The sequence below is a fragment of the Prorops nasuta genome, unplaced genomic scaffold (genome assembly GCF_024137725.1).
Source record: "Prorops nasuta isolate Cenicafe-Biocafe unplaced genomic scaffold, Cenicafe_Pnas_1.2 PNAS00001, whole genome shotgun sequence".
Classification (NCBI taxonomy): Eukaryota; Metazoa; Arthropoda; class Insecta; order Hymenoptera; family Bethylidae; genus Prorops; species Prorops nasuta.
Genome location: NW_027116798.1, coordinates 15,990,896 through 16,015,747, shown reverse-complemented (window position 1 = coordinate 16,015,747; position 24,852 = coordinate 15,990,896). Strand labels below are relative to the sequence as shown.

The window sequence follows — 24,852 nt, the reverse complement described above, 5'->3', positions numbered from 1 at the left end:
CATCAAAAATTTTTCATTTCCTACGGACGATATTTTGAAACTTTGGAATGTTTGTGCCAACTTGTCCCATTTTTAATGAAGAGGAACATCAAATTTTAGTAGAAAATTTAACTTTTAAAATTTTTGTCGCAAAATTTTTAGCACTTTTTGAGGAAAAAGTCACTATATCTTTTTTTCACGCAACCAAATCATAATTTAAATTATACCATCTTGTAGAGCGACCTCGAAAACATAAGTAAAGGTATTTTGCGATATGTGCAACAAGATTTAGCACTTTAAATCTGATCGCAAAGTAAACCTTTGATTCTTGCCGTTTTGGGCGTTAATGGGTTAAAGCGCAATTATGATAAGAACTTTAAAGTTTTTTATGTGCAGGCATACATTGGATAAAATTAGGATTCTTAAAACTAGTATACCTAAATAACAGAGACTTCCATTGCATTGATTAGTATATTTCCCAGTTTATATCAAACAAAGGAAACTAAAAATGATACTATTTTAAAAGAAAAAGAATCATAATGCAAATTTGATGTTAAGAGTAACACCTAAGAAAAAGGTGAAAACAAGGATAACTTTGGAAACAAATTCTTCATAGAGAAAGGGCTATAGGTGATTTTGGCCAAAAATGGTTGGAAATACAATTTAAATGGTGAATATTGTGAGAGAAGCCTCTAATAGTATAATTATGATAAGAAATAATCATTGTAATATTTCGCATGTTATTTAATAGATTAATAAATTAATATCTTAAATTCAAGTTTTAAGCTGAGACATACCAAGTTGAATTAAAACCAAGAGGGATTAAAGTGTTATATAGTGTCTGTCACACGAAATATACCACTTTAATCTGACTTAGTTTTAATCCGACTTGGTAGGACTCTGCCTTACATTATGGAAAGAGAGGACATTGAAAAATGTTTTGTTAGAATCAATTAGTTAAAACAATTGTTTATTTTTAATTCCTATTTTCTTGCAAAACATTATAAGATCCCACAAAAAACAAGTTTAGCTTGTAAAAAAAGACGGTAAGTACATAAATCCTCTAGCGTAAACAATATATAGTAAAATAAAAATTCAAATTAAAATAATTAGTGAAATCCAAATGTTAGGTAAGTATTTATTTTTACTGTGGTAAAAGTTTTAATTTCGAAAAAGTAATAGTAACACAAACAATAAGTTACTCGCCGTGGGACCATTCTATATAATGATATTAAGGTAGTAGTCTGGTTGTTTGGATCGAAAAAAATTTTTCTTTTTTTTTCATATTTCGATAGTATACCAACATGAGAATATGGTGTATAAATTTTAAACCGATATTCAAAATATTAACAAAGATATAACATATATTCGAGAGCGCCGCATAATTGAACGCTGTAAGGTGCACGGCAGCTGCTAACGGTTATTCCTCACTATTATGACTCATTACCTTTATATTTACTTGAAGTCTCGTATACCTTTTGATGTACGAAAGGATATAACCAGATATACCCGCGTTTGACACGTATGAAGAGACCTAAAGCTTGTTGCACGCACCGGGGATCGACGATTAGTGTGAGGATGAAAGTTCTGTTAGCCAAACTTTAAACGCGTTTTTCTCGAAACCACGTTTTCTCGGTCGGCCCGAGGCATAACAGATTTTCTGTTGAATCGATCGGGCTGAAATTTTTACAGGTTGTTCTACACATCTATAATTCTGGCGGGTACTAGAATCAATGTTTTTCATTCATTACTTTTCAATTTACAGCCCAATTTACACTAAAAAATTGTATCTTTTTCTTTCGAAGTCCGCCATTTTATTATTTTTCAACCAAATTAATTTTTTCTAGCACCTGCCAGAATGACAACGCTATTGAACAATAATCCGTTGTATTTTTATGTTTCCGATTACCCAAACTGGAGATACCTTACGGGCCAGCAGCACATGTTTTTTATTTTTCACCTACTTTGACCCCATATAATTTAAATAAAATATCGTAAAAATTAAAAAAAAAATTGTATAATTCAATATAGTATTAACAACATATAAGATTTTCAGATTTTTTGCATTTCATTTAGGTAGTCAAAAAAATTCCCGAAAAATATCATGCAAAACCGGTCTATTTACCAGACTACTACCTTAAATAGCCACATTTTAGAATTAGGAGAAGCAACGCTTGTATAGTAGGATAGCAACTTACGTATAAACATTACGGGCCCCCGGCAAGTGACTTGTTTGTGTTACAATTTCTTTTTCGAAAATAAAACTTTTGGCACAGAAAAAATAATTACTTACCTAACATTTCGATTTCACTAATTTTTTTAATTGGAATATTTTATTGTACCATATTGTTCACGCTGGACAGTTTATGTAATTGCCGCCTTTTTTACAGGTGAAGATTGTTTTTGTGGGTTGTTTATTTACTGACGCGTTTAAATATTATTGATCTGATTAGCTAGAGGCATAAGTTGTTCTCAAGAATTGCTCTTTATAAGCTTAAATAAAACGGTTTATATGGTGACTTTTCCTTGTACGATTTATCAATAGGAGCATAAGAGGCCTCACCTTGTAGATTTTAAGAAAGGGTGCATATAGGGACATGTCCTTGTAAGTGTGTTTATGAAGACATGTCCTCATAGACACCATTTGCTGTGTATTTTCTTTATTGTCGATACAAACTGCAGCAAAGAGTACATTGTATTACTTTTCATCTTATTATACTATTAAAAGCTCCTTCTTCTTATGTATACAATAAAAGTGGCATATGGCTTAGTGTCCTCACAAACACTTTTTCTGATACATATATATTTGTACGGAATGGAAACTTTCTGTAAATATGAAATAAACCTAACTATTGAAAACAAGTTGAATATAAATTTATACAAATTTGAAGGAAACACGTCATCATAATATAATTAATTCCAAATCCGTCTATCTAGCTTTCTTCATATTGCTACATATGAAATAGAAATATCTGTTAACAAATTACTGATTTCCAAAGTAATAATTGTAATGCAACATTTAGTAAATTCATTTATGATTTATGTGATGAATGTATGAACCTAATAACAGAATAGAAATTTTTCAGGGATACGAAATAAATCTGATCAATGTATAAATTATTTTGTATTTGAAATTTTAATATTATCTATTAATTATATATATCCCAGCTAGACAGGTCTACATCAAACTTACAGTAAATTTATAATATTTACAACCATCAGTTGCAGCAAGATGGCGCGCTTTATGATCTATACTATTTTTCTCATATTGACAACAAGGAAAAATGAAAACAAAATACCATACAGATTCTTATTATTTGGGATATCTTGGAGAGATATTAAGGTATGCAAAACTAATAGATAATTTGAGTCATGTATTGCTGATTAAAATAAAATAAATATGTTATAAATTTTACATCATTTTGTACACAAAAATTTGCACAAAATGTACTGTGTGATATGAATGTAAAATTTACACAAGTATATTCACAAACAATACAAAATATATTGCCGAAAAATTTACAGCAATTCAAAATGAAATGTTTGCATCAAATTTACTATAAATTTACAATATTCACAGTTATCAGTTGTAGCAAAGTAGCGCGCTTTATGATGGCTCCGTTTGGCATCACCTTCACAACAACAAATGATGAAAATAAAATACTACATATTTGCTCATTATTTGTGCTGCAATTGACTGAAATTTATTTATTTATAATTTGCCCATAATTTAAACAATCTATTTCCTTATCAAAATTTAAATACAAAAGTTGCAAATTTTACATTAATTCGTGTGAAAAATCTTACACATATATTGACATCAAATTTATTTGTAATTTTATATATGTAATTGTTGATCGATCGATCAATTGTGTAACTCTCAATTTATTACATCCATTAACTCATATTATCTTATTCTGGTATCATGATTGACACTCCTAATTATACCTGAAATCGCATGATCTTATTTCAAATGGGGAGCATATTTCTGTTTATACGTATATATACAGATTGTAACAGCAATGATGTTTTTAATTTTAATCACATATTCTTGGGACCAAACTAAGTAGAAAAGTCCTATACTATAAGATCCGGAAAAGTATCATCGCTGAGATAAATCAATTTTAAACCGATAAATCAGGGCTTTCATTCAATGGAAAAATTACTTTACCCTCACTTTCGTTGACAGTTCCCCTTAAAAAACAAAAGAAATTTGTACTTCTCCGCCGATCCGTATTGTCATACACGCATACACACACTCACACAACTACGCCAATGAAAATATTACTTCCTAATATCTTACATTCCTGATCCTGATGCTAATGAAATCTATTTTCTACCTATTTTTAAAAGGATCCTCGATAGCACCCATTTCAATGAAAATTTTGGATAACGATACGGCGTTATTTGTAGATTAATTTTCAAGTCGTTTTATATTTTCGACGACGCGACATGAACTGTTCTAAGGTAGACAAAAAATAAGTATTATATTCAAAAAGCTATTATAAAATCGTATTTTTTCTGTTATTGAAAATCTTATTGCTTTGTCACATTGAGCAGTTTACTGCATCATTGGAAGAACAAAATGACTCAAAAATTGGTTTTCAAGTAAAGCCATAGTCTTATTTCGAAATTTCGGCCTAATAAGTGGAGAGCATGAAGGACCCCTTTAAGAATAAATGAGCCTTTTTTTCATTATGTGCAAGGACAAGTTACATTTAACTAAAAATAAGTTTTTGTTAATACTGTAGCTTTTTGTTCATAGTCTTTGCACGCTCTTATGTACGAGGAGATTTCAGATAAGTTAGTAAATACTTATCCTATTTTCTTTTAAAATTTATTACAATTTGCTTGGTGAATTATAAAATATTTCGTTTTGGTGACCATATCAACTTAGCCACTATAAACTAAAATCTGGCCTAGCAATTGGCTAGTTTTACTGGCAAGTCCATTTAGGCAGACACTATGCAGAAAGGCAAAAACTATGGACAATCTAATGGCATAAAGAAAAAATTATTCTCAATTTTGTGGATTGTCCTTTCATAAAATAAAAACAAGCTTATTTATTCGTAAAGGGATTCTTCAAGCTCTCCACTTATATCGAAATTTCCAGAGAAGACTATGGCCTCACTTAAAAATATATTTTCGAGTCATTTTGATCTTCCAATGATACAGCAAACTACTCTATCTGATAAAACGGTGAGATTTCCAAAAATAGGAAAAAATACAGTTTCTTATAATAGCTTTTATAATATAATTCTTATATCTTGACTACCTTAGAGCAGTTCATATGTGGCGTCATCAAATTTATAAAACGACTTGAAAATTAATCTATGAATAACGCCGCATATTATTCTCCAGACTATTCAACTAAGTGCGTGCTATCAAGGATCCTTTTAAAAATAAGCAGAAAATAAATTTCATTAGCACGAGGATTAGGAATGTAAAACATTAGGAAGTAATATTTTCATCGGCGTAGTTGTGTGTATGCGTGTATGACAATACGGATCGGCGGAGAAGTACAAATTTCTTTTGTTTTTTTAAGGGGAACCGTCAACGAAAGTGAGGGTAAAGTAATTTTTCCATTGAATGAAAGCCCTGATTTATCGGTTTAAAATTGATTTATCTCAGCGATGATGCTTTCCCGGACCTTATAGTATAGGACTTTTCTGCTCAGTTTAGCCCCAAGAATATGTAGTTAAAATTAAAAACATTATTGCTGTTAAACCCTGTATATATATACAATTTAATTGACATAATTCGAAAAGCAAGCTATGATATATATGTAAACATTAATATTCAATATATTTATAATTAAAAATATAGAGAATTTGTTATAAGGAAACATTATTGTATTATAATATGTGCGTACGTGTTTAAATAATGTAATATTCGACTTCACTTATACTGCTGTTTACTTAATATTAGGTTTAGTAGGTGACAATTGGGAAAAATGGTGTCGGTCAATGCCGGAAAATTGAGTCCAATTTAAAGATTCACTTTATAGTGGCCTGTAAAGGGTAAAACTATGAGGCAACTCAGTTCACAGGCGATTCCTCAGGATGATTGGGAACTTGAAAGTTTTAACCGGCTTCTAGGTCCATATGGTAAAATTCATAAAGATAATTAGTTTCAAAATCTATGAAATATTCAAAATATATAAGAAATGATAAAGATCACGAACGATTGATATTTGAAATTCAAACAAAGTTATCATCATAGTCAGGTAATTGAACTAACCTAGCTAGTCTACCTTTTGTGATTATCAAATTGGTGTATTAGCTACACCTCTACAGCATTGCAAAACGCAACATTAACAAATAATAAAGTAAGTAATAAAACTAATTATTGTGTTTTTTGACAGAAAAGGTAAAAGATACTTTCACAGCAGAGAAAAAGTTTACGTAACTTCCGTCCGATGCAGAGACGGGCACATTAAATCAGCTATCATACGAGCTTGTCAAACGTAAAAATCATTTGAATAAAGTTAAGGATTTACAAAACTTTTCCGTTTTTGGGGAAAGCTCCTGTAAGTATAAACAAAGTAATTTTGACAATACCTAATTCAAATTATATATTTGTAATCAGTTCTAAAGGGTGGGTTATTATATATGTTACGTCTTTCTATTATTTCAAGTGATGAACCGGATTTGCCGCCACCTTAAATGAGTATAGCCAAATTATTTTTATTTAAAGTTTTTCATTTTATTTCATGTAATGCGATATAGTTAAGTTTAACATTTAAGGGGGGAGACTCATGTAAAACGCTAATATTTGAAGAGGTTATTGCAAATGAATTATTCCAGTTATTATTTTCTAGTAAAGCTTATGATTATATTGACATTGCAAGGAAAAAAGGATCAACTTCGTTTAAAAAAAAAAAAATGGCATTGCATTAGCTGGTCAAACCTGGCTCCTTCGAATTGCGCCGTGGAACGTCCACGTCCTTGTAATTGACGAAATTTAAAAAAAAAAATTCTTTAATGTATACTCTCCTGCTTAGCATGAACCTCAAATTAGCAAGAAATACAAAAAAAAATAAATATTTTAAGACGTTTGGTAAAAATAAATTCCTTTTTTTGTTTAAATAATGGGTTAAATTATTTGTTTATAATTATTTTTTAACAAATTTTTAGGTTCATGCTGAGGCTAATCAATTGACAAATAGCTGTGCCAAATTTGAACTAAATCGGTCAATTAGTTTTTGACATGAAGGATAGAGGGAAGGAGGACCAACGGAACTATAATTCTTTAGCAGAAAGTGACCTTATATTCTTGATGTATGTAATTGAACATTTAGGCACTACGCGGCGCTGATGTCGTTGAGAACTACCATTATTTTTCTCATCTCACGTATCACTTTCAAATGATTTGCAGAGTTCGTAAGTGACGTAACCGTGATAATCGTAAGGGGTGTATTGTATACATACATATTATATTTGTCAAAAGTAACTTCGCTTTTTAGCAATGGGAAAAATATGTGCAATTGCAAATTGCTGTAGCGGCAGAAGTAATGATGTGAAACGAAGAATTCTGCAAGGGAAACGCAAGTTAGCCATTTTTAGTGTACCGAAGGTATTATTGTTAAATATATCTTTAATTAATACTAAGTATTTTCTCTTTTCAACATACTGGGTACAGCAACGGCTTTGTATATTAATTAATTGAAGGCAAAAAAATATCATTATATTAATTGCTATATTTAATTTAATTTAAGTGTGCAGCTTTGTTGCAAATTTGGAATCAGGCGATAGCACAAGAAAAAAAATTGAACCCTTCTGATTTTATTTGTGAGCTCCATTTCCAAAAAAATGATGTCATAAAAGAAGATGTCACAAATCTCTCTGATGGGTCTCTATATAAAAGTCAAAGGGAAAAATGTAAACTGAGGATAAATGCGATCCCCCTACCTTGGAATAAAGTTAATATAAATTATCAATTATTAGCCTAAAGTAGCATTAATATAAATTAAAAATTAATGCATTCAACTGAGTTTTAAAAAATTAGTTAATTCAATATTTTACAGGTGAGAGATGAGACTTTATCAGAGAGTAGTATGGAAAATGAAAATGATTTAACCTGTCATGATCATAGTATGAGTATTATTGTTAATGTAAGTAGAAATAAGATATATTTAATTCTATTTTAGATTTATATTTCCTATAAATATTTGTAATTAAATAAGTTATCAATACTATCCTTATTCTACTCCATTTTTACTATAATTGGTCAATTATAAACTTTACAGGAAGAAGCTGAAACTGTAGTAGAAATCCATATGGAAAGTGAGGATGATTCAACCTCTCATAATGCTACCAGTAATATAAATGTAAGTAGAAATGAAATATTTCTATAGTTATATATTTTCAGCATATATTGCTGAAGAATATTAAATTATTCAAAATTTCCTTTTTCATTCCATCTTCACAATTGTGGTCAATTGAAAATTTTACAGATAGCAGTTGAGGCTTCAACAGCAGGATGTATAGAGAAGGAAGTTGGCCTAATCTCCCACACTAATGATTTTAATATTTCAGCTGTATGTAAAAATTAAGATTAATATTATTATTTAGCATATTTATACGCTACACTAATAACCATATAATTATGTATTTATAATCAATATTGGATTATACGCATGAATTTATAATTTTTTAATAGATGGAGGAAAATAATTCAATTTCACAAAGTAGTTCAATTCGAAACTTCTTACAAAATGGGTTCACCATTAACTCTCTGAAGCAATATTTAAAGACAATACCTCTGCCAAAAACATGGAGTTGGTTAGAACATACCTCTGTAATAGGTGGATTATTACTTTTACAATCTCACTACGTAACATTAGAGCTCAGAATTTGTATAGAGATTTACAATGACCTTTTTGTAATGGTAAGTGGCTAAAAAGTATAGTTAATTATTTTCATTTGCACTATCAATCAATAAATTAATATTAGGTTTATGAATAATAAATATTTCAATAATAAGTCATTATTTCGTCATTTTATTATGTATAGTTACGTACAGGCGATCAAAAAGTAAAATGCAGGTTGAACAGAGTTATAAGCTCCCCTCAAGATTTTCTGGATATATTGGAGCTAGCCGAAAAAACACAAATATGTACAGGAACAGGTTTTAAACATAACAGGTATTTTAAAAAATTAATATTTATTATACAATTTCCTCATTAAAGCTTTCATAATATATATGTATATTTTTTAAGTACATTTGAAAATTAGTATTTAGCGCTAAGTATTAAATTTTAAGCTTTTCGTAATGTATCTTCCCTTTCGTTTTACTCTCAATTTTAAAAAATATATAGAGAATAAAACAGTGAATCTATTGCAGCCGCCATAAAGATTGCCATGGCTTCATAGATTCTACGGAACCTTATGTTTTACAAGAAACCCAAATACGATGCATAAAATGTCGTCAACAAAGGCGAACACTGCAAATTTCCGATCGTCGGAAGGTTTTAAAAATGCAAAATAAATATAGATATTCTAAACAACGAATAAACTTATTACGCAAGAAAAATAAGCGTAAAGACAATAAGGTAATTATAGCCGTTCAAAGCATATCAGGAATACTAGACGTTAAATAATATCTCTGTTGATTTCATTTGAATCTTAAAAAATATGAAATTCGTATGTGAATATGCGGGAGAGTAATTTTTTTCATTTTATATCACTCTCAAGATAATTCAATGAATAATTATTATTTTGGTTACAACATAATATATAGTGGTTAATAACATCATTGACTGTTAGTAACAATCATCTGAGTTGAGATTGGAATGGTTCAATTAGATTGTCCTTGCAAACTTGTGTTAATTCTAATAATTATTTTAAGTGTACATAACACTGCTTTAAATTGTTGTGTAGCAACTGAGATGGTTCCTTTGATAACTTCTAGTTTGAATTAATATTTGTAAGCAGTGTATAAGATGAAATTTTTTCACCGCTTGCTTTCTATTTTTACAGGAAACTTGTACGGATGCGTTCCACTTAAAGCTCAAAACGCTAATAATGTAATAGTTCATGTGACACGTATTATATATTATGAGCGTTGCAGATCTTTAGTAGAACGCCCCATAAATCTTTTGAATTTTTACCTGTTTTATGGCTTTAGTGGTTTTCTACTCTAAATATATAAGCTTTTTACAGATAAGAAAACTGCGAGAAAATATTGCGGAAGCACTGAAAAATTGCGGTAAAATTAAGAAAGAAGTGTTAGATGGTGAAATTGCTGCCTTACCGGAAGAGCAACAGGAAGCCGTGAAAACATGTTTTAAAAATGCTAAAGCTGCCAATGCCAAACAGCGACGCTACACCTTAGAATGGGTATATGAGTGCCTTTTAGTACGCATTAAGAGTAAAAGATGTTATGATCATTTACGCAAGAGGAATATCCTACCTCTTCCTTGTCCTTCTACACTAAATAAACACCTACGATCCATTGATAGCTCTGCTTATGGTTTTCAACCGGCTATATTTCAATGTTTGAAACTTAAAGCTTTAAAAATGGAACTATCCGAAAAAAGAGGTGAATTATTTTCAGAGAGCTTATTATTTATTTTATATAAATTTGAAAAACTGTTATGGTTCTATAAAATTATGAAAGAATATTTAAAAAGTTACAGAGACTTATAAATTTTAAAATTGAAGGATATGTACATTGATATATATAATGGATTCACTTCTAAATGTCGAACTATTGATTGAACCTATATTTAATCCTCTTCTGCATTTTTTTGCATTATGAAACACCTTCTTCTTAGCGGTATTATTATATTCTCGCTTTTTGAAAATTCTTTTATTAATACTTTTCTATCAAATATGTTAAGGCCAAATACTCAGCAAGCACGAGTGCCCGATTTATAAAGGACAATCGCTGGCTCAGCAATGGCAATATTAGGTCAATATTGGTCCTTTATACATTAAAATATTCATGTTTACTGGGTGATTTTAAAGTATAAAAAATTATTTTTGGAAGTGAAGCTATTGAAATATTTTACTATCCATTAGGGAAATGAGTTATTTACTTAGAGTTATCTGTACATTTTTCTAAAGTTTTTCAACAATATCTTAGATAGCGTAAAATCATAAACACAAAATGAAAATTAGAAAATAGATGAGAATATTTATAAAAACATTGCTAAACCTGAATCCTTTTAATTACTTCCAACGTGTCCAGATCATTTATGCTATCCTGGATGGTACCTAATCCTTTATATTTCTGATGTGTTTGTGATTAAATAACAATTATTTGCTCTTTTTTATTTTGTTAAACAAATCATTATATTTACAGGAACACTATTAGTAGATGAGATGAAATTGAGTGAATCCATTTCGTTTAACCGTAATACAATGCTATTAAACGGGTTTGTCTATTTGGGTGAAAATATGTCGAAGAAAGAAGAAAACATGCGAGGAGACCATGCTTTGGTTTTTATGTTTCAACCCTTCCGAGGAGTTTGGGTCCAAGCATTAGGTTGTTTTGTCAGCAGAAACTCAGTTATCAGTGAGACTTTGCATAAGTTGATTTTAGAATGCATTATTCTGCTTGGGAACTCTGGTTTTCATGTTGATGTAGTCACTACGGATGGTGCAACATGGAACCGCAAAATGTGGAAGCTTTTTGGTATAACAGAACAGAATATATCCTGTACACATCCATTTGATCAGTCAAAAAAATTACGTTTTATGTCTGATTTTCCACACCTCATAAAATGTTTTCGAAATGGCATTGTAAAACGAACAGAATTTTCAGTTAGTATTTTTATGTGAAATTTTAATATAATCAGACCTTTATGTTATTTCATAAATTTGTAGACACCCGACGGTCTCATAAAACTGGAGCATTGGAATTCCCTCTTGAATTTAGAAAATTATCCACGAGCGAATTTAAGAATAGCGTATAAATTGACTCCATCACACCTTAATCCGCAGGGTTATCAGAAAATGAACGTCCCGCTAGCTTTTGAGGTTTGTTTTAAAATCTTTTCATACAGAACTTTGTTCTCGTGAAACAAAAGAACATTTTTGTTATATAACTTTAAATCTATTTCAATTTTTCTATAACGTTTTCTATTTGCTTTTTTATATTTTTTTAAATGCTTATGAAACTTTTTTTTATAAAATTAAGTAAAAGCATTAATTTAAACAGAACTTGCTTTGTATTTTTATTGAGAATATTAGAATAGGTTTACTAATATTTCTTATTTTGTGTTTTATAACGAATTTAAAAATATACATATATAAAATTAAAATATATTAATTATATTTATCATAAAAGATTAATTTAGTTTAAATATGTATTTGTTCCAGTTATTTTCTGACACAGTGCGTGTTGCGATGTCATTTTATCAAAATGATGAAAAATGTACGCAGTTGAAAGATTCATCTGCAACGCAAAAATTCATTGAAAGAATTGGTAAGTTGATCACCGCAATGATGTCACGAACCCCTAAAGATGCCCTTCGAATAGATAGCACCAATGTACATAAGCAGGTTATTTGTTCACTTTTTAATAATTGTGTTAAACAAATATTATAAAATGATGTCAAAAATCGGTTAAATATCTCATGAATATTGCAATATGTTACTGCAATGACTTTAATTAATTTTATTCACGGAATCTTCTAAAGGTACCGTGTAAAAACTTATTGTGTTATTTAATTATGACTTTGTAGGAACTTATGTATACCAATTAAACTACTGAATTCTACACTCTACAGTTAGGTATAACCGCGTTTTAAACTACGTATTGCCTTTAAAGAAATTACAAGTTTGAAATATTAAACATTTTTGATCTATTTAATATGATTTTCAATGAAAAATAAACTTTTACAAATTCATGAATTACGGCATGGATTAAACGTGTTTTTCTCTGATATTGCAGAAATATATTTTTTCTATTACGCATTTTGTTATCGCTACGAATGATGTATAATTTTCAACAACTTTTATTACTCCATTATTATTGATAGAATACAGCGATATATCTCATGCATTTATTTAAAAACAAACTTTGGAGCAAAAATTCCTTGTTTCTGCATACACTTCTATACATTAATTAATATTGTATATGTTTAATTACAGGCTATTTTAACGTTCGAAAAATATTTAATTGATTGGGAAGCTCATCTAAATCATGAGAAATTACGCATGCCAATTTCGCAAAGTACATTGACAGGCTTCAAAATTACTTTGCGTGCAACAATAGAAATTTTGGAAATGTTGCAGGAAGAGTGCAATTATATTTATTTAATGACAGCGCGATTAAATCAGGATGCATTGGAGGTAATAGTTATATTTATTTTAACAGATAGAATTTAACTATTTCAATTAGTATAAAAATTGAACGCAATTACCAATAAAGAAGCTTAACAGTGTTTTAGGGAAAACTGCAATTTTTAAAGGAACCATTCATCATTATCTCATACTTTATGAAATGAATAGATATATTTTTATTGCAAGGGAACGTGGCAGATCTACAGTGTTACAAGACACCAAAATAAATTTATTTTTTAATTCAGACAGTTCTGGAATATTTGAATTTCATATTGCATATAAATGTAGGATTTGCTGAAGTGTTGTGCACGATCTCTATGCAAATACAACGCACGCACACTTCAGCACCTCTATTTATGTAATATAAATAATATATAATCAAAGATAGCATATAAAATATTCTTTTAAATATTGTAATATTCGCCTTAAATGATTTTTAATAATATTTAATTACAGCGTTTCCTAATAGCATATATTTTAACAAATATCTTGCAGATCTAAAACATTTAATTTCCAGTTTGGAAGAACATCTAGAATTAGTGTCTGTATCATAGAAGATTGCCATCTGCAATTTAGATTTTAAGACCAGACTCCCGTCCATGTCTTAAGCAGAATGTTTGGGATCTGCAATTTCTTTCCAAACTGCTATGAGTGTTAATGTTTCGTAACAGATTAGGTGCTGTTTCATCCTGTATAATTTGCGTAAAATAAGATTAATTTTAATATTCCATTTTTATTTCTATTTAGAGATTTTTCGGCATGATGCGCAATGCATGTGGAAGTAACGACCATCCAGATCCGTTATTATTCACACAAGTATTTAGATTACTGTGTTGTTATTCGTTAGTCAAGCCACCAAAAGGCGGTAATGTGAATGGTTCTGATTTGTTAAAAGTTTTAATGGAGAAAACTGTATTAACGACAGACAAACCATCCAAAGATCAGTGGTTACAAAAACTAGATCAAATGTTGGAAGGCCGGCTTGACTTAACTGACTCGAATAATAATAATGACGATGTAGATAAAGTCACTCCAAATTCATCAGTATCACCTGCCATTGATCATAATTATAATAATGTATCCACAAGCGATGAAGTTCAAGCTTATATAGCAGGATACATAGTTCAAAAAATTTGTCGGTCGTCAAAATGTTTACCATGTTCCAATAGTTTACGCTCTAGCGTTAGCAAACAAAGAGATAAAGTGGTATATTTAATGAGTCATGGATCTTTATGTTATGCGAGTGATAATTTATTCAACTTGACTAAATTGTTAGAAAAGACTGTCTTAGATGTTGTTCAAAGTTGCGGAATAAAGTTAGACATATTCTATACAATTTTAGACAAGTTCGAAGAAATTGGAAACGTACCATCCGTTGGATGTCAAGAGCATAGAAAAGATCTCACAATGAAAGTTGTACATTTATACCTTGTTATGAGAGGACATTTTTTAACTAAGTCCTTTAATACAATACATAACGAAAAAATTGTAAGAACAAAAATGTTACGAAAAAATTGTAAATTATAAATTTGTTATGCATAGTATGATTATTCAATGATTATCAGCCAAAGAACATGAACTATTACTGATACTCTAAGAAAATATTGTTCGAGATTGGGAGGAGCAGAAAATGTTGCGAAGTAGATTCCGCATTTCTCTGTTATATCTCCCATCTCTATTGCGCTCACAATAGACGGCTAGACCGACAGCGTCTAGTCGCTCTATCTGTCTCTCTCTCCGCGGCGCGCTTGCGCGTCTTCTGGCCCTGGCGCGTCGCGGCCGCGAAGCGACACTACTTGCGCGCTTGGCCACTAGGTGGCCAGCGCCCGCGGCAGCTCTCTCGCTGGCAAGATTAGTGTCGCGTAATTATATAGATGGGTCCTTGATAAGGACCCATCGCACCCCAAACTAGCTCGACAGCTGCTTGACCGCAGCAACAGCAGCATCTTTTACGCCTCCACGGCTTCTTCCTTTTTTGACGCCTCAACGGCAGCGCCTCCTATTGGCCAGCAAGAGCGCCTCCACCGGCGAACTCATTGGGAGCATACTTTGGTAAGTATCACCCACCGCCCACTGCCTACCAAGAGGGGACTACCCCTCTGCGGCACATTCCTCCCTCCTTAAGGGAGATTTCTCCGGGGACTGCCCGGGAGAAATTCAACCCTCTCCTTCCCCTCCACACTGCCTCCGAGGACTACCTCGGACCCAGTGTTCCGACCCCCAAGTCCAGGGCTCTCGACGAGTCGGGTAGTGGGAGGGGTAGAATTCACCCTAAGGGTTGGGGTGGCTCGGAGCCACTAGAGCTCTTGGAGAAGGCGGCCGAAGGGCAAGGGGACTTCCCCTTCCCTAAAACCACTTCTCCAACTTCGCTTCCTCCCGGGGCTGGGGATTTTACTAGGGAATACCCTAGGGAAATTGTCCAGTCCGGGAGCTTATAAGTCCGCGCTCCTTTCTGGGGAATTCTAGTCTCTGGGGTTCTTGGGAAACTTCGTTTACCGAAATTCCCTGGAATTTGACGACGACAAATTCCCTAGGAAGTCGATTATTTTAACTTAGCGGTTCTTTTGTAAAATTAGTGTAAACTTTTGTATATTAAATAAAAACTCTTTTACCACATAACCTGGCTTTGAATACTTTATTTTAGAATAAGGCCTTCCTTTCTGACCACAGGTTCGGAGCCAACTTGAGGCACTGTTTCGCACAAATTTATGGTCCTTCGAGCCGGATTTCCGGCAAAAAACGTTCGAAGTGCATCAGTGTTTTTAAGTTGGAGATTCTGACTGGGTTAAGATTGTGGTTTGTTCTGGAATAGAGATTCAAGATGACTACGCCTAGCTCAGGGGAATTACTAGAAGCGATCAATTACGTGCCCATGATTCGGGATGAATTCGTTCGGTTGGTCGTTAACATTAAGAAACGTGGAGTACGCAACTTCACCCTCCCTTTCTTGGAGGATAGGCTTGCGGCCGTCGAGAAGTGGCTTAAGGTGTTGCATAAAACTCACGTTAAGATCACTACTCATACTAAACCGGCTGAATTAGCTAAAATGGATTACGTAACCGAAAGTTGGTATGAAGCGGCCCTTGATGCCCATAGTGACGCGGAAGAATACATCCTAGGACATTTAGATGAACTTCGCTCCAATCAGGTGATGCCAGCATCAGTTCCCACGGCGCCTTCAGGCGAAATGAACCACATTAGGCTTCCAATTATCGATTTGCCGAAGTTTTCCGGGGATTATTTAGAATGGAACAACTTTTATGAAACATTCAGTTCCATTGTTCATGAAAAGGCATATGTCTCCGGACGAGACAAGTTCCACTACCTAAAATCTTGCTTGCAAGGTGAAGCGGCTACGGTTATTAAATCTTTAGCGATCACCTCCGAGAACTATGAGATAGCATGGGACACTCTAGTAGCTAGGTATACTGACAGACGAATGATCACGGATACGTTCTTGGACCAGATCTCGCAAGTACCCACGCTTCGGGGTGACAATTTTAAAGTTCTCAAGGAAGTTAGGGACTCGGTCACGGTTGCGCTCAACGCCCTCAAAACTATGGGTTACGGCGTCGATCATTGGGATCCCATCATTGTTCATTCACTGAAGAACAAACTGGATGACACCCTCCGCTTGGCCTGGGAGATGTATCTGGGAAGCAGCAAGGATTACCCCACCTTTCTTCAATTTTCGGAGTTTCTAACGCGTCACATTAACTCTTTGCAATCATTAGGTAACAAACCTAGAACTTCCAAAAAGGAATCGGGGAGATCCTTGAAGTCACACGCTACTAGCGTGAATAGTACCGGTTGCGCTCACTGTGGTAGTAACCATTTCTTGTATCAGTGCAAGGACTACCTTGCATTGACCCCTCAGGCACGTTCAAAGTTCGCATTTTCACAGAATCTTTGCATCAACTGTCTGAGGCCCGGGCATAGTTGCTCCAATTGCTCTTCTTCGTCACGATGCAGGAAATGTAGTAAAATGCATCATACTTTATTACATTTTGACAAATCTGGCACCGGGGGGAGCAAGGGACGGGGGTCTACCCCCGCGGTCAACTCCTTTTCCGAGCCAGAACCCTCTAGCTCGAATACTACAACACATCTTAGTGTTTCCGACACCCGATCAGTGCTTTTGGCCACTTTCTCTGCCAGAATCGACGCTCATGACGGTTCTCGTATTATAGTCCGCGGTTTAGTTGACACAGGCTCTGAAACTTCCTTTATTTCGGAAAATCTAGCTCAGCAGCTACGGGTATCACGAAAACGTGTCAACGCGACCATTCATGGCGTCTCTCTGAATTCGGCTCAAAACGTTCGAGCAGAGGTACAGATTACGCTTCATTCTCTATCACGACACGGTGTCTCGTTGGACGTAACTGCATTGATCTTACCCAGGATTACTCAGTATATGCCTCCGACTTATTCTCCGTCGTCCTTTCCAGCACTTAGCGAAATTGATCTGGCTGATAACTTCGCTTCAACCAGGGCTCCAATTGATGTGCTCATTGGTGCAGACTATCTTGCAGCATTGATGGAAGGCCCGTACATGCATTCTCCTGATCATACGTTGCTTGCTCAGCGGACTATTTTCGGGTGGATCGTTTCGGGGGTCGTACCCAAGGCTGGTCGCTCTCATTGTGTCACGGTGCATCATTGCTTTGAGGTAGAAAAAACTCTTCGCGACTTCTGGGAACTGGAAGAAGTTCCGGAAGTCAAACCCATGTCCACAGAGGACTCCCTCTGTGAACAACATTTTGTGAATACGGTATCACGCACCTCTTCAGGTCGTTTTGTCGTTGCTTTACCTTTTCGATCTGACATCGAGAAGCACAGCTTAGGTTCTTCCTCTCGGGTAGCAGAGAAAACCTTAAAACGAATACTTCGGCGATTGGAAACCTCTCCAGAACAAGCTGAAAGTTATTCTCACTTCTTACAGGAGTATCAAGTGTTAGGACATATGTCTCCTGTTCCTTTGAACTCTGATTTTCGCGTCTTTCTGCCTCATCATGCCGTTTTTAAGACCGAGAACCAGAAAACAAAGATTCGCGTTGTATTCAACGCATCTTCTAAAACCTCTACTGGCGTCTCGCTTAATGATACGCTATTCATTGGACCCAAACTCCAACAGGACATCACGCGGATCCTGATGAATTGGCGTTCCTTTCGTTATGTAGGCGTCACTGACATTGTTAAAATGTTCCGACAGATTCTTGTGCGTTTTGAGGACCGCAAGTATCAGAACATTTTATGGAAGTCTGATTCCGGTGAGCTTCAGGCATTCGAACTCAACACGGTGACCTACGGTACTGGACCGGCACCGTTCCTATCCTCGCGAGTTTTGCGCGAATTAGCTTACACGGACGGAGCTAACTTCCCTCTCGCGCAGGATGTGCTTTTAAATTCTACTTATGTAGACGATATACTTTTTGGGGCCCATGACTTACAGCAACTTAGTTCGGTCAGGGAACAACTCATCGCTCTACTGGCAAAAGGGGGCTTCTCCTTAAGCAAATGGGCATTCAATCAACCGGGGTCTTCCCCGCTTGAACCTACCGAGCTGCATTCTTTCTTTGAGGATCCTGCTGGATCAAGTAAAGTCTTGGGCATATATTGGGATCACGGGGATGATAGCTTCCGCTTCCGTGTTTCTCCTTCACACATTGGTGTACTAACCAAACGCATCCTATTATCAGAGAATGCTAAGATCTTCGATCCATTGGGATGGATTTCTCCAATAGTCATCACTCTAAAGCAGTTAATGCAATCCACCTGGTTGCTTAAACTCTCTTGGGACGAAGAAATTCCTGAGCCTATTCAGTCAAAATGGCTCAAGTGCTATGAGCATCTCCGAGACTTACAGACTTTACGGATTCCACGGTGGACCGGACAATCACTTACTACTGGAAAACGCGAATTAATTGGATTTTGTGACGCCTCAGAACTTGCGTACGGCGCAGTCGTTTATGAACGCCTCACTGATGAGGACGGTAACCTCTCGGTACATTTAGTGATGTCCAAAACAAAGGTCGCTCCGATCAAGACCACTTCAATCCCTCGTCTGGAGTTGGTCGCAGCTGCCCTTCTAGTCAAGTTATTGGTTCACGTCAAGGGAAGCTTGGTCGGGAGTTGTGATGCGATTCGTTGCTATTCGGATTCGCAAGTCGCTTTAGCCTGGATAGCAAAGCAACCTGTGCATTGGAAGACGTTTGTGGCTAATCGCGTTTCATATATCCAAACGCATTTATCGGAAGCCAGCAGGCATTATGTACCCACTAAGTTGAATCCTGCAGACTTGTGCTCAAGAGGAACCAGTGCTCAACAGTTATCAGAGGACTCACTTTGGTGGCATGGGCCTGCTTTTCTCCGTGAGCACACCGCAAATCCCGTTCAGGTCTTTGAAACCGCGGAAGAAAGTCGAAAGGTAGCGTTAACAGCTCAATTCGACACAACTGAGTGTTGGTTTTTTGATCAGTTTTCGTCTTGGTCTAAACTGGTCCGAGTTATGGCTTATGTTCTTCGATTTGTCCAGCGGACCAGGAAAACCGGCCAATGGGAGGACTTCCTCCTGTCTGCATCGGAAATTCGCAGTTCGATTGAAGCCTTGATAAAGGTTGTTCAACGAACACACTTCGCGAGCGAAATCTCAGCCTTGAATCATGGGTTACGTTTACCGTCGCGGTCAAAGCTTCTTTCCTTACACCCGGTCATTGATTCACAAGGAATTTTAAGAATAGGGGGGCGGCTTCGGAATGCCGAAATTTCTGAACACATGAAACACCCCATTATTCTTCCGGATTGCCACTTAACGGCCATACTCATTAGGCAAACGCACCTAGATACACTTCACGGGGGGCTCCAACTAACTTTGTCCACGTTGCGACAAAAGTTTTGGGTCGTGAATGCGCGAAATCTAGTAAAATCATGCGTTCACAAATGCGTCACGTGTGTTCGCGAACGCGCTAAACTCGGTAACCAGCTTATGGGATCACTCCCTGCCGCTAGGGTTTCGCGAAGCTTCACTTTTGAACACACCGGAGTAGACTATGCTGGGCCTTTCTTAGTTAAATTGCATCACGGTCGTAACGCAAAATCCATGAAATGTTACGTGGCAGTGTTCGTATGTCTATCCACCCGTGCTGTTCACTTGGAACTCGTTTCTCGATTGGATACCGAGGCCTTCCTCGCTGCGCTGTCTCGATTCATTTCTCGTCGTGGAAAACCCGCCGTTATGTACTCAGACAACGGCCTTAATTTTCAAGGAGCGGACGCGGAACTAAAACGCGCCTACCGATGTGCCTTAGAAGCCGCCCGCGCTCAACCCACCGAGTCCATCCGTGAAATCGAGTGGAAATTCATTCCGGTCGCTACTCCCCACTGGGGCGGTCTTTGGGAAAGTGCTGTAAAAAGTATGAAACACCACCTGAAGCGCTCCCTTGGAGTTTTCGTGCCTAATTTCGAGGAAATGACCACACTACTAACTAAGATTGAGGCCTGCCTAAATTCACGACCTATATCGCGGTTACATGATGATCCAGAGTCTTTGGACGTACTCACTCCGGGGCATTTCTTGTCAGGACGGGCGTTAAATTCCCCCCCTGAACTTTCCACCTTGGATTTACGCGAATCATCATTAAACCGTTGGCAAACCGTGAATCGAATCACCGAGACATTTTGGAAGAAATGGTCTTCCGAATACTTACATACTCTGCAGCATAGGCCGAAATGGCAAAATTCTAACTCGGAATTTGGTGAAGGAGATCTAGTTCTTGTTAAAGTACCTAACAATCCCCCGCGCATGTGGACCTTGGGGCGGATTCTCAAACTAGTTCCTGGAGTAGACGGGGTAGCTCGCGTAGCGATAGTTAAAACCGCGAGAAAAGAGATTCAACGGAGTCTCTCGCAACTCTGTAAACTCCCTTCTTAACCCTCGCTTTGGGTCGTATCAGGGTCTATCTTTACCCTGCTTTCCGGCATCCTGGGACTCTTCAGGTTGTCATCTTTCCTTTTCAAGCTTCCTGGGACTCTTCAGGTCGCTTAACTTTCTCCTTCTGGGTTTCCTGGGACTCTTCAGGTTACCACCTTCCCTCTCGGGCGTCCTGGGACTCGTCAGGTCGCCCTGTTTCCTGTTCCAAACCTTCAGGAACACTTTATGATCTCCGCCATGTCTTTTCTTCCAAAACTCCCACGATACTTACTGAGTCTTCGTACTCATCATTTGCCTTTTCGGTGCAGAACGATTGATCATGGCGGACTATCCATGGGCCCACCTCTTGGGCGTAGGGTACGAGGACGAGGGGGACGATGTCCTCGAATTGCATGTCCCCCGGGAGGAAGCGGAATTTCTACGGCTGTTCGGCCACGTTCTCCCGGCGGGGCAAAAAGAGAAGCCACCACCACCAACGCCGCGGAAACCACCATCGAACCCGCGACGTCGGAGGCCCGTGGTTGCCGCCCAGAAGCGCATTGCCTCGACGAACTGGGCTGGGAAAGTCTTAGACGATCCCAGCGCCAGGGAAATCGAGCGCAATGCGCAAAAAATTATTGTCCGAGCCTTCGGGCAGACAATCGAGGTGCCGCTATATTCGGCCCTCAAACTGCGGAGATGGAAGGCCTGGGCCCCTCAGGGAAAAATTATACTCCGGTGGACTCCGGCCCTGGAATTAAATTCCGCGAAGCTTCAAATGAAGCCCTGTAAATAGTCGTCTCGTCCTTATCTGTTTTTATATCTTTTATTTTATTTTTTTTTTGTAAATAAAATTGGTTTAAACTGACTACACTCTTTCTTCCTTGTTTTGACGCCATCGCGTCAACGGGGGGAGTTTGTTCGAGATTGGGAGGAGCAGAAAATGTTGCGAAGTAGATTCCGCATTTCTCTGTTATATCTCCCATCTCTATTGCGCTCACAATAGACGGCTAGACCGACAGCGTCTAGTCGCTCTATCTGTCTCTCTCTCCGCGGCGCGCTTGCGCGTCTTCTGGCCCTGGCGCGTCGCGGCCGCGAAGCGACACTACTTGCGCGCTTGGCCACTAGGTGGCCAGCGCCCGCGGCAGCTCTCTCGCTGGCAAGATTAGTGTCGCGTAATTATATAGATGGGTCCTTGATAAGGACCCATCGCACCCCAAACTAGCTCGACAGCTGCTTGACCGCAGCAACAGCAGCATCTTTTACGCCTCCACGGCTTCTTCCTTTTTTGACGCCTCAACGGCAGCGCCTCCTATTGGCCAGCAAGAGCGCCTCCACCGGCGAACTCATTGGGAGCATACTTTGGTAAGTATCACCCACCGCCCACTGCCTACCAAGAGGGGACTACCCCTCTGCGGCACATTCCTCCCTCCTTAAGGGAGATTTCTCCGGGGACTGCCCGGGAGAAATTCAACCCTCTCCTTCCCCTCCACACTGCCTCCGAGGACTACCTCGGACCCAGTGTTCCGACCCCCAAGTCCAGGGCTCTCGACGAGTCGGGTAGTGGGAGGGGTAGAATTCACCCTAAGGGTTGGGGTGGCTCGGAGCCACTAGAGCTCTTGGAGAAGGCGGCCGAAGGGCAAGGGGACTTCCCCTTCCCTAAAACCACTTCTCCAACTTCGCTTCCTCCCGGGGCTGGGGATTTTACTAGGGAATACCCTAGGGAAATTGTCCAGTCCGGGAGCTTATAAGTCCGCGCTCCTTTCTGGGGAATTCTAGTCTCTGGGGTTCTTGGGAAACTTCGTTTACCGAAATTCCCTGGAATTTGACGACGACAAATTCCCTAGGAAGTCGATTATTTTAACTTAGCGGTTCTTTTGTAAAATTAGTGTAAACTTTTGTATATTAAATAAAAACTCTTTTACCACATAACCTGGCTTTGAATACTTTATTTTAGAATAAGGCCTTCCTTTCTGACCACAGGTTCGGAGCCAACTTGAGGCACTGTTTCGCACAAATATTGTTGTACCTGTTTTAGATATTATATCTCATTAAAATCTTAAGTAATTACACAATATATCTTTTAAAAAATGTTAACCAATAAGATAGAATTATCGGATTATTTTATTAATAAAAATTGTTGAATAAACATTTGTATTTTTAAGAATAAAGATTTGAACATTAATATATTTACAACAAGAAAATTATTGAGTTTATAATCAAAGTTGAACCTATAGTTTAACTAAACAATAATGTTTATGTTAATTTACATTACTTAATAAAATACTAAATTCTTTTATTCTTCTGTTACTTTCATTACAATTATTTTTCTTTTTACTCGATTCTTTCATCATATTCTTTTACTTAAAATTTAAAGATGTGGATTTCAATTAATATAATCAATTAAAAATAAAATATATTTAAACTCTGATTTATCAAGATTTTATTAAAGTTTAAATTAGTATAATCCTGTTAATATATAATAAAAAGATTGTACTTCACAAACAAAAATCCAATAGGATAAATAAATAATTGAATAATTCGTTATCTTAAAGAATTTTTAATATTTTACTGCTAACAAATTTGACTTTAGAATTTACGATAATAATTTACAAAATTGATTATTACGATTTTACTAACATAATATTAAAGATAAAGATTAGATAATAATTATTTCGTTATTCATTACAATTATGTTGTGATTTGAATAGTTTTTAAAATTTCCGTCTCTTCTTTTAGTTATTGCTGTCCTCACTGACATTAGCGCCGCTACAAACTTCATGTGAAGTGGCTCATCAAGCATACGATTTTGTGACCATTCTAAATGTATTCCGATTGTCCTCCTCCCCTCTATCCTTCATGGTTTTTGAGTTACATTCTACAGCGCGGAAAATTTTACGTTTTCAGAAAAACGCGTTTAAAGGTTTCGAACTGAAAAGTTCTTAAACGTATTCTTGAACTGAGCGCTTTTCAAGCACATAGCTTTGATGTCTCTAAAAAGACCTTTATAATATTTTTTAAAGGCTCAGACTTTGGGAATACATTCTTTACATATTAAATAAAATTTTTAAGCCATAAAAAAAACGCAAATAAAATTTTTTTTATATGAGTCTCCCCTCTTAATTTCTGAATGCTAACTGTAAAAAATTACAATTGCTAAAAGTGATTTTAATTTAGGTTAGGGGTAGAGTATCAAACGTCCTAAATTTTGATGGGGACAAAATGGTGGAGAAAGTAGCTGCCTTTGACAAACGTATTCAATTTTAATTAATCTTATACATAGTTGAATTGGGAGCAGTCACGTATTAGCTTTGTACAGTCCATTCTAAAACACATTCTAAAATCTTATCAAGTATCATAAATGTTTTGACAGATGGATTTCAATTATACCATGAAAGAAGTTTAAGTATCAGATAAGTATTTATGGCTACTAATTATTATATCAATTATAATTAAAATGAATATACTTTGTGGTAATTTTTGTTTGTTGAAGGTTAAAAGACAAAAGGATACAAATTAAAAGATTTAATATATATAATTAAAGAACTTTTAAGTGCTCCAATTTCTAAATATAATGAAACCAATCTATCAGATGGAATTTTGAATAAAACTGTGCAATTTGCCTCAATGGTGAAGGCTAAATAAAGAATATATATTACAAAAAAGTCAGTA

The 24,852-nt window shown here is 35.9% G+C and overlaps 1 protein-coding gene and 1 long non-coding RNA gene across 2 annotated transcripts; both read left to right on the top strand.

Annotated features, from left to right (window-relative positions):
• Positions 1-7,446: 7,446 nt before the first annotated feature.
• On the top strand, positions 7,447-10,628 carry LOC136773221 (uncharacterized). The gene is made up of 9 exons (XM_066726701.1): positions 7,447-7,554; positions 7,697-7,900; positions 8,006-8,092; positions 8,228-8,308; positions 8,435-8,518; positions 8,641-8,868; positions 8,994-9,124; positions 9,325-9,532; positions 10,143-10,628. Exons 1-9 carry the CDS (start codon positions 7,447-7,449, stop codon positions 10,626-10,628), a joined length of 1,617 nt encoding a protein of 538 aa, XP_066582798.1.
• A 900-nt stretch (positions 10,629-11,528) lies between these two features.
• On the top strand, positions 11,529-12,333 carry LOC136780765 (uncharacterized). Its single transcript, XR_010823856.1, has 3 exons — positions 11,529-11,747; positions 11,811-11,963; positions 12,306-12,333. It is a non-coding gene; the product is annotated as an uncharacterized lncRNA (long non-coding RNA).
• Positions 12,334-24,852: the final 12,519 nt, after the last annotated feature.

Coding starts and splice junctions, on each gene's coding strand:
- LOC136773221 (XM_066726701.1), top strand. CDS start 7,447: ATGGGAAAAATATGTGCAATTGCAAATTGCTGTAGCGGCAGAAGTAAT. Junction 7,901..8,005: donor TCCCCCTACCTTGGAATAAA/GTTAATATAAAT, acceptor AATATTTTACAG/GTGAGAGATGAGACTTTATC. Junction 8,869..8,993: donor ACAATGACCTTTTTGTAATG/GTAAGTGGCTAA, acceptor TATTATGTATAG/TTACGTACAGGCGATCAAAA.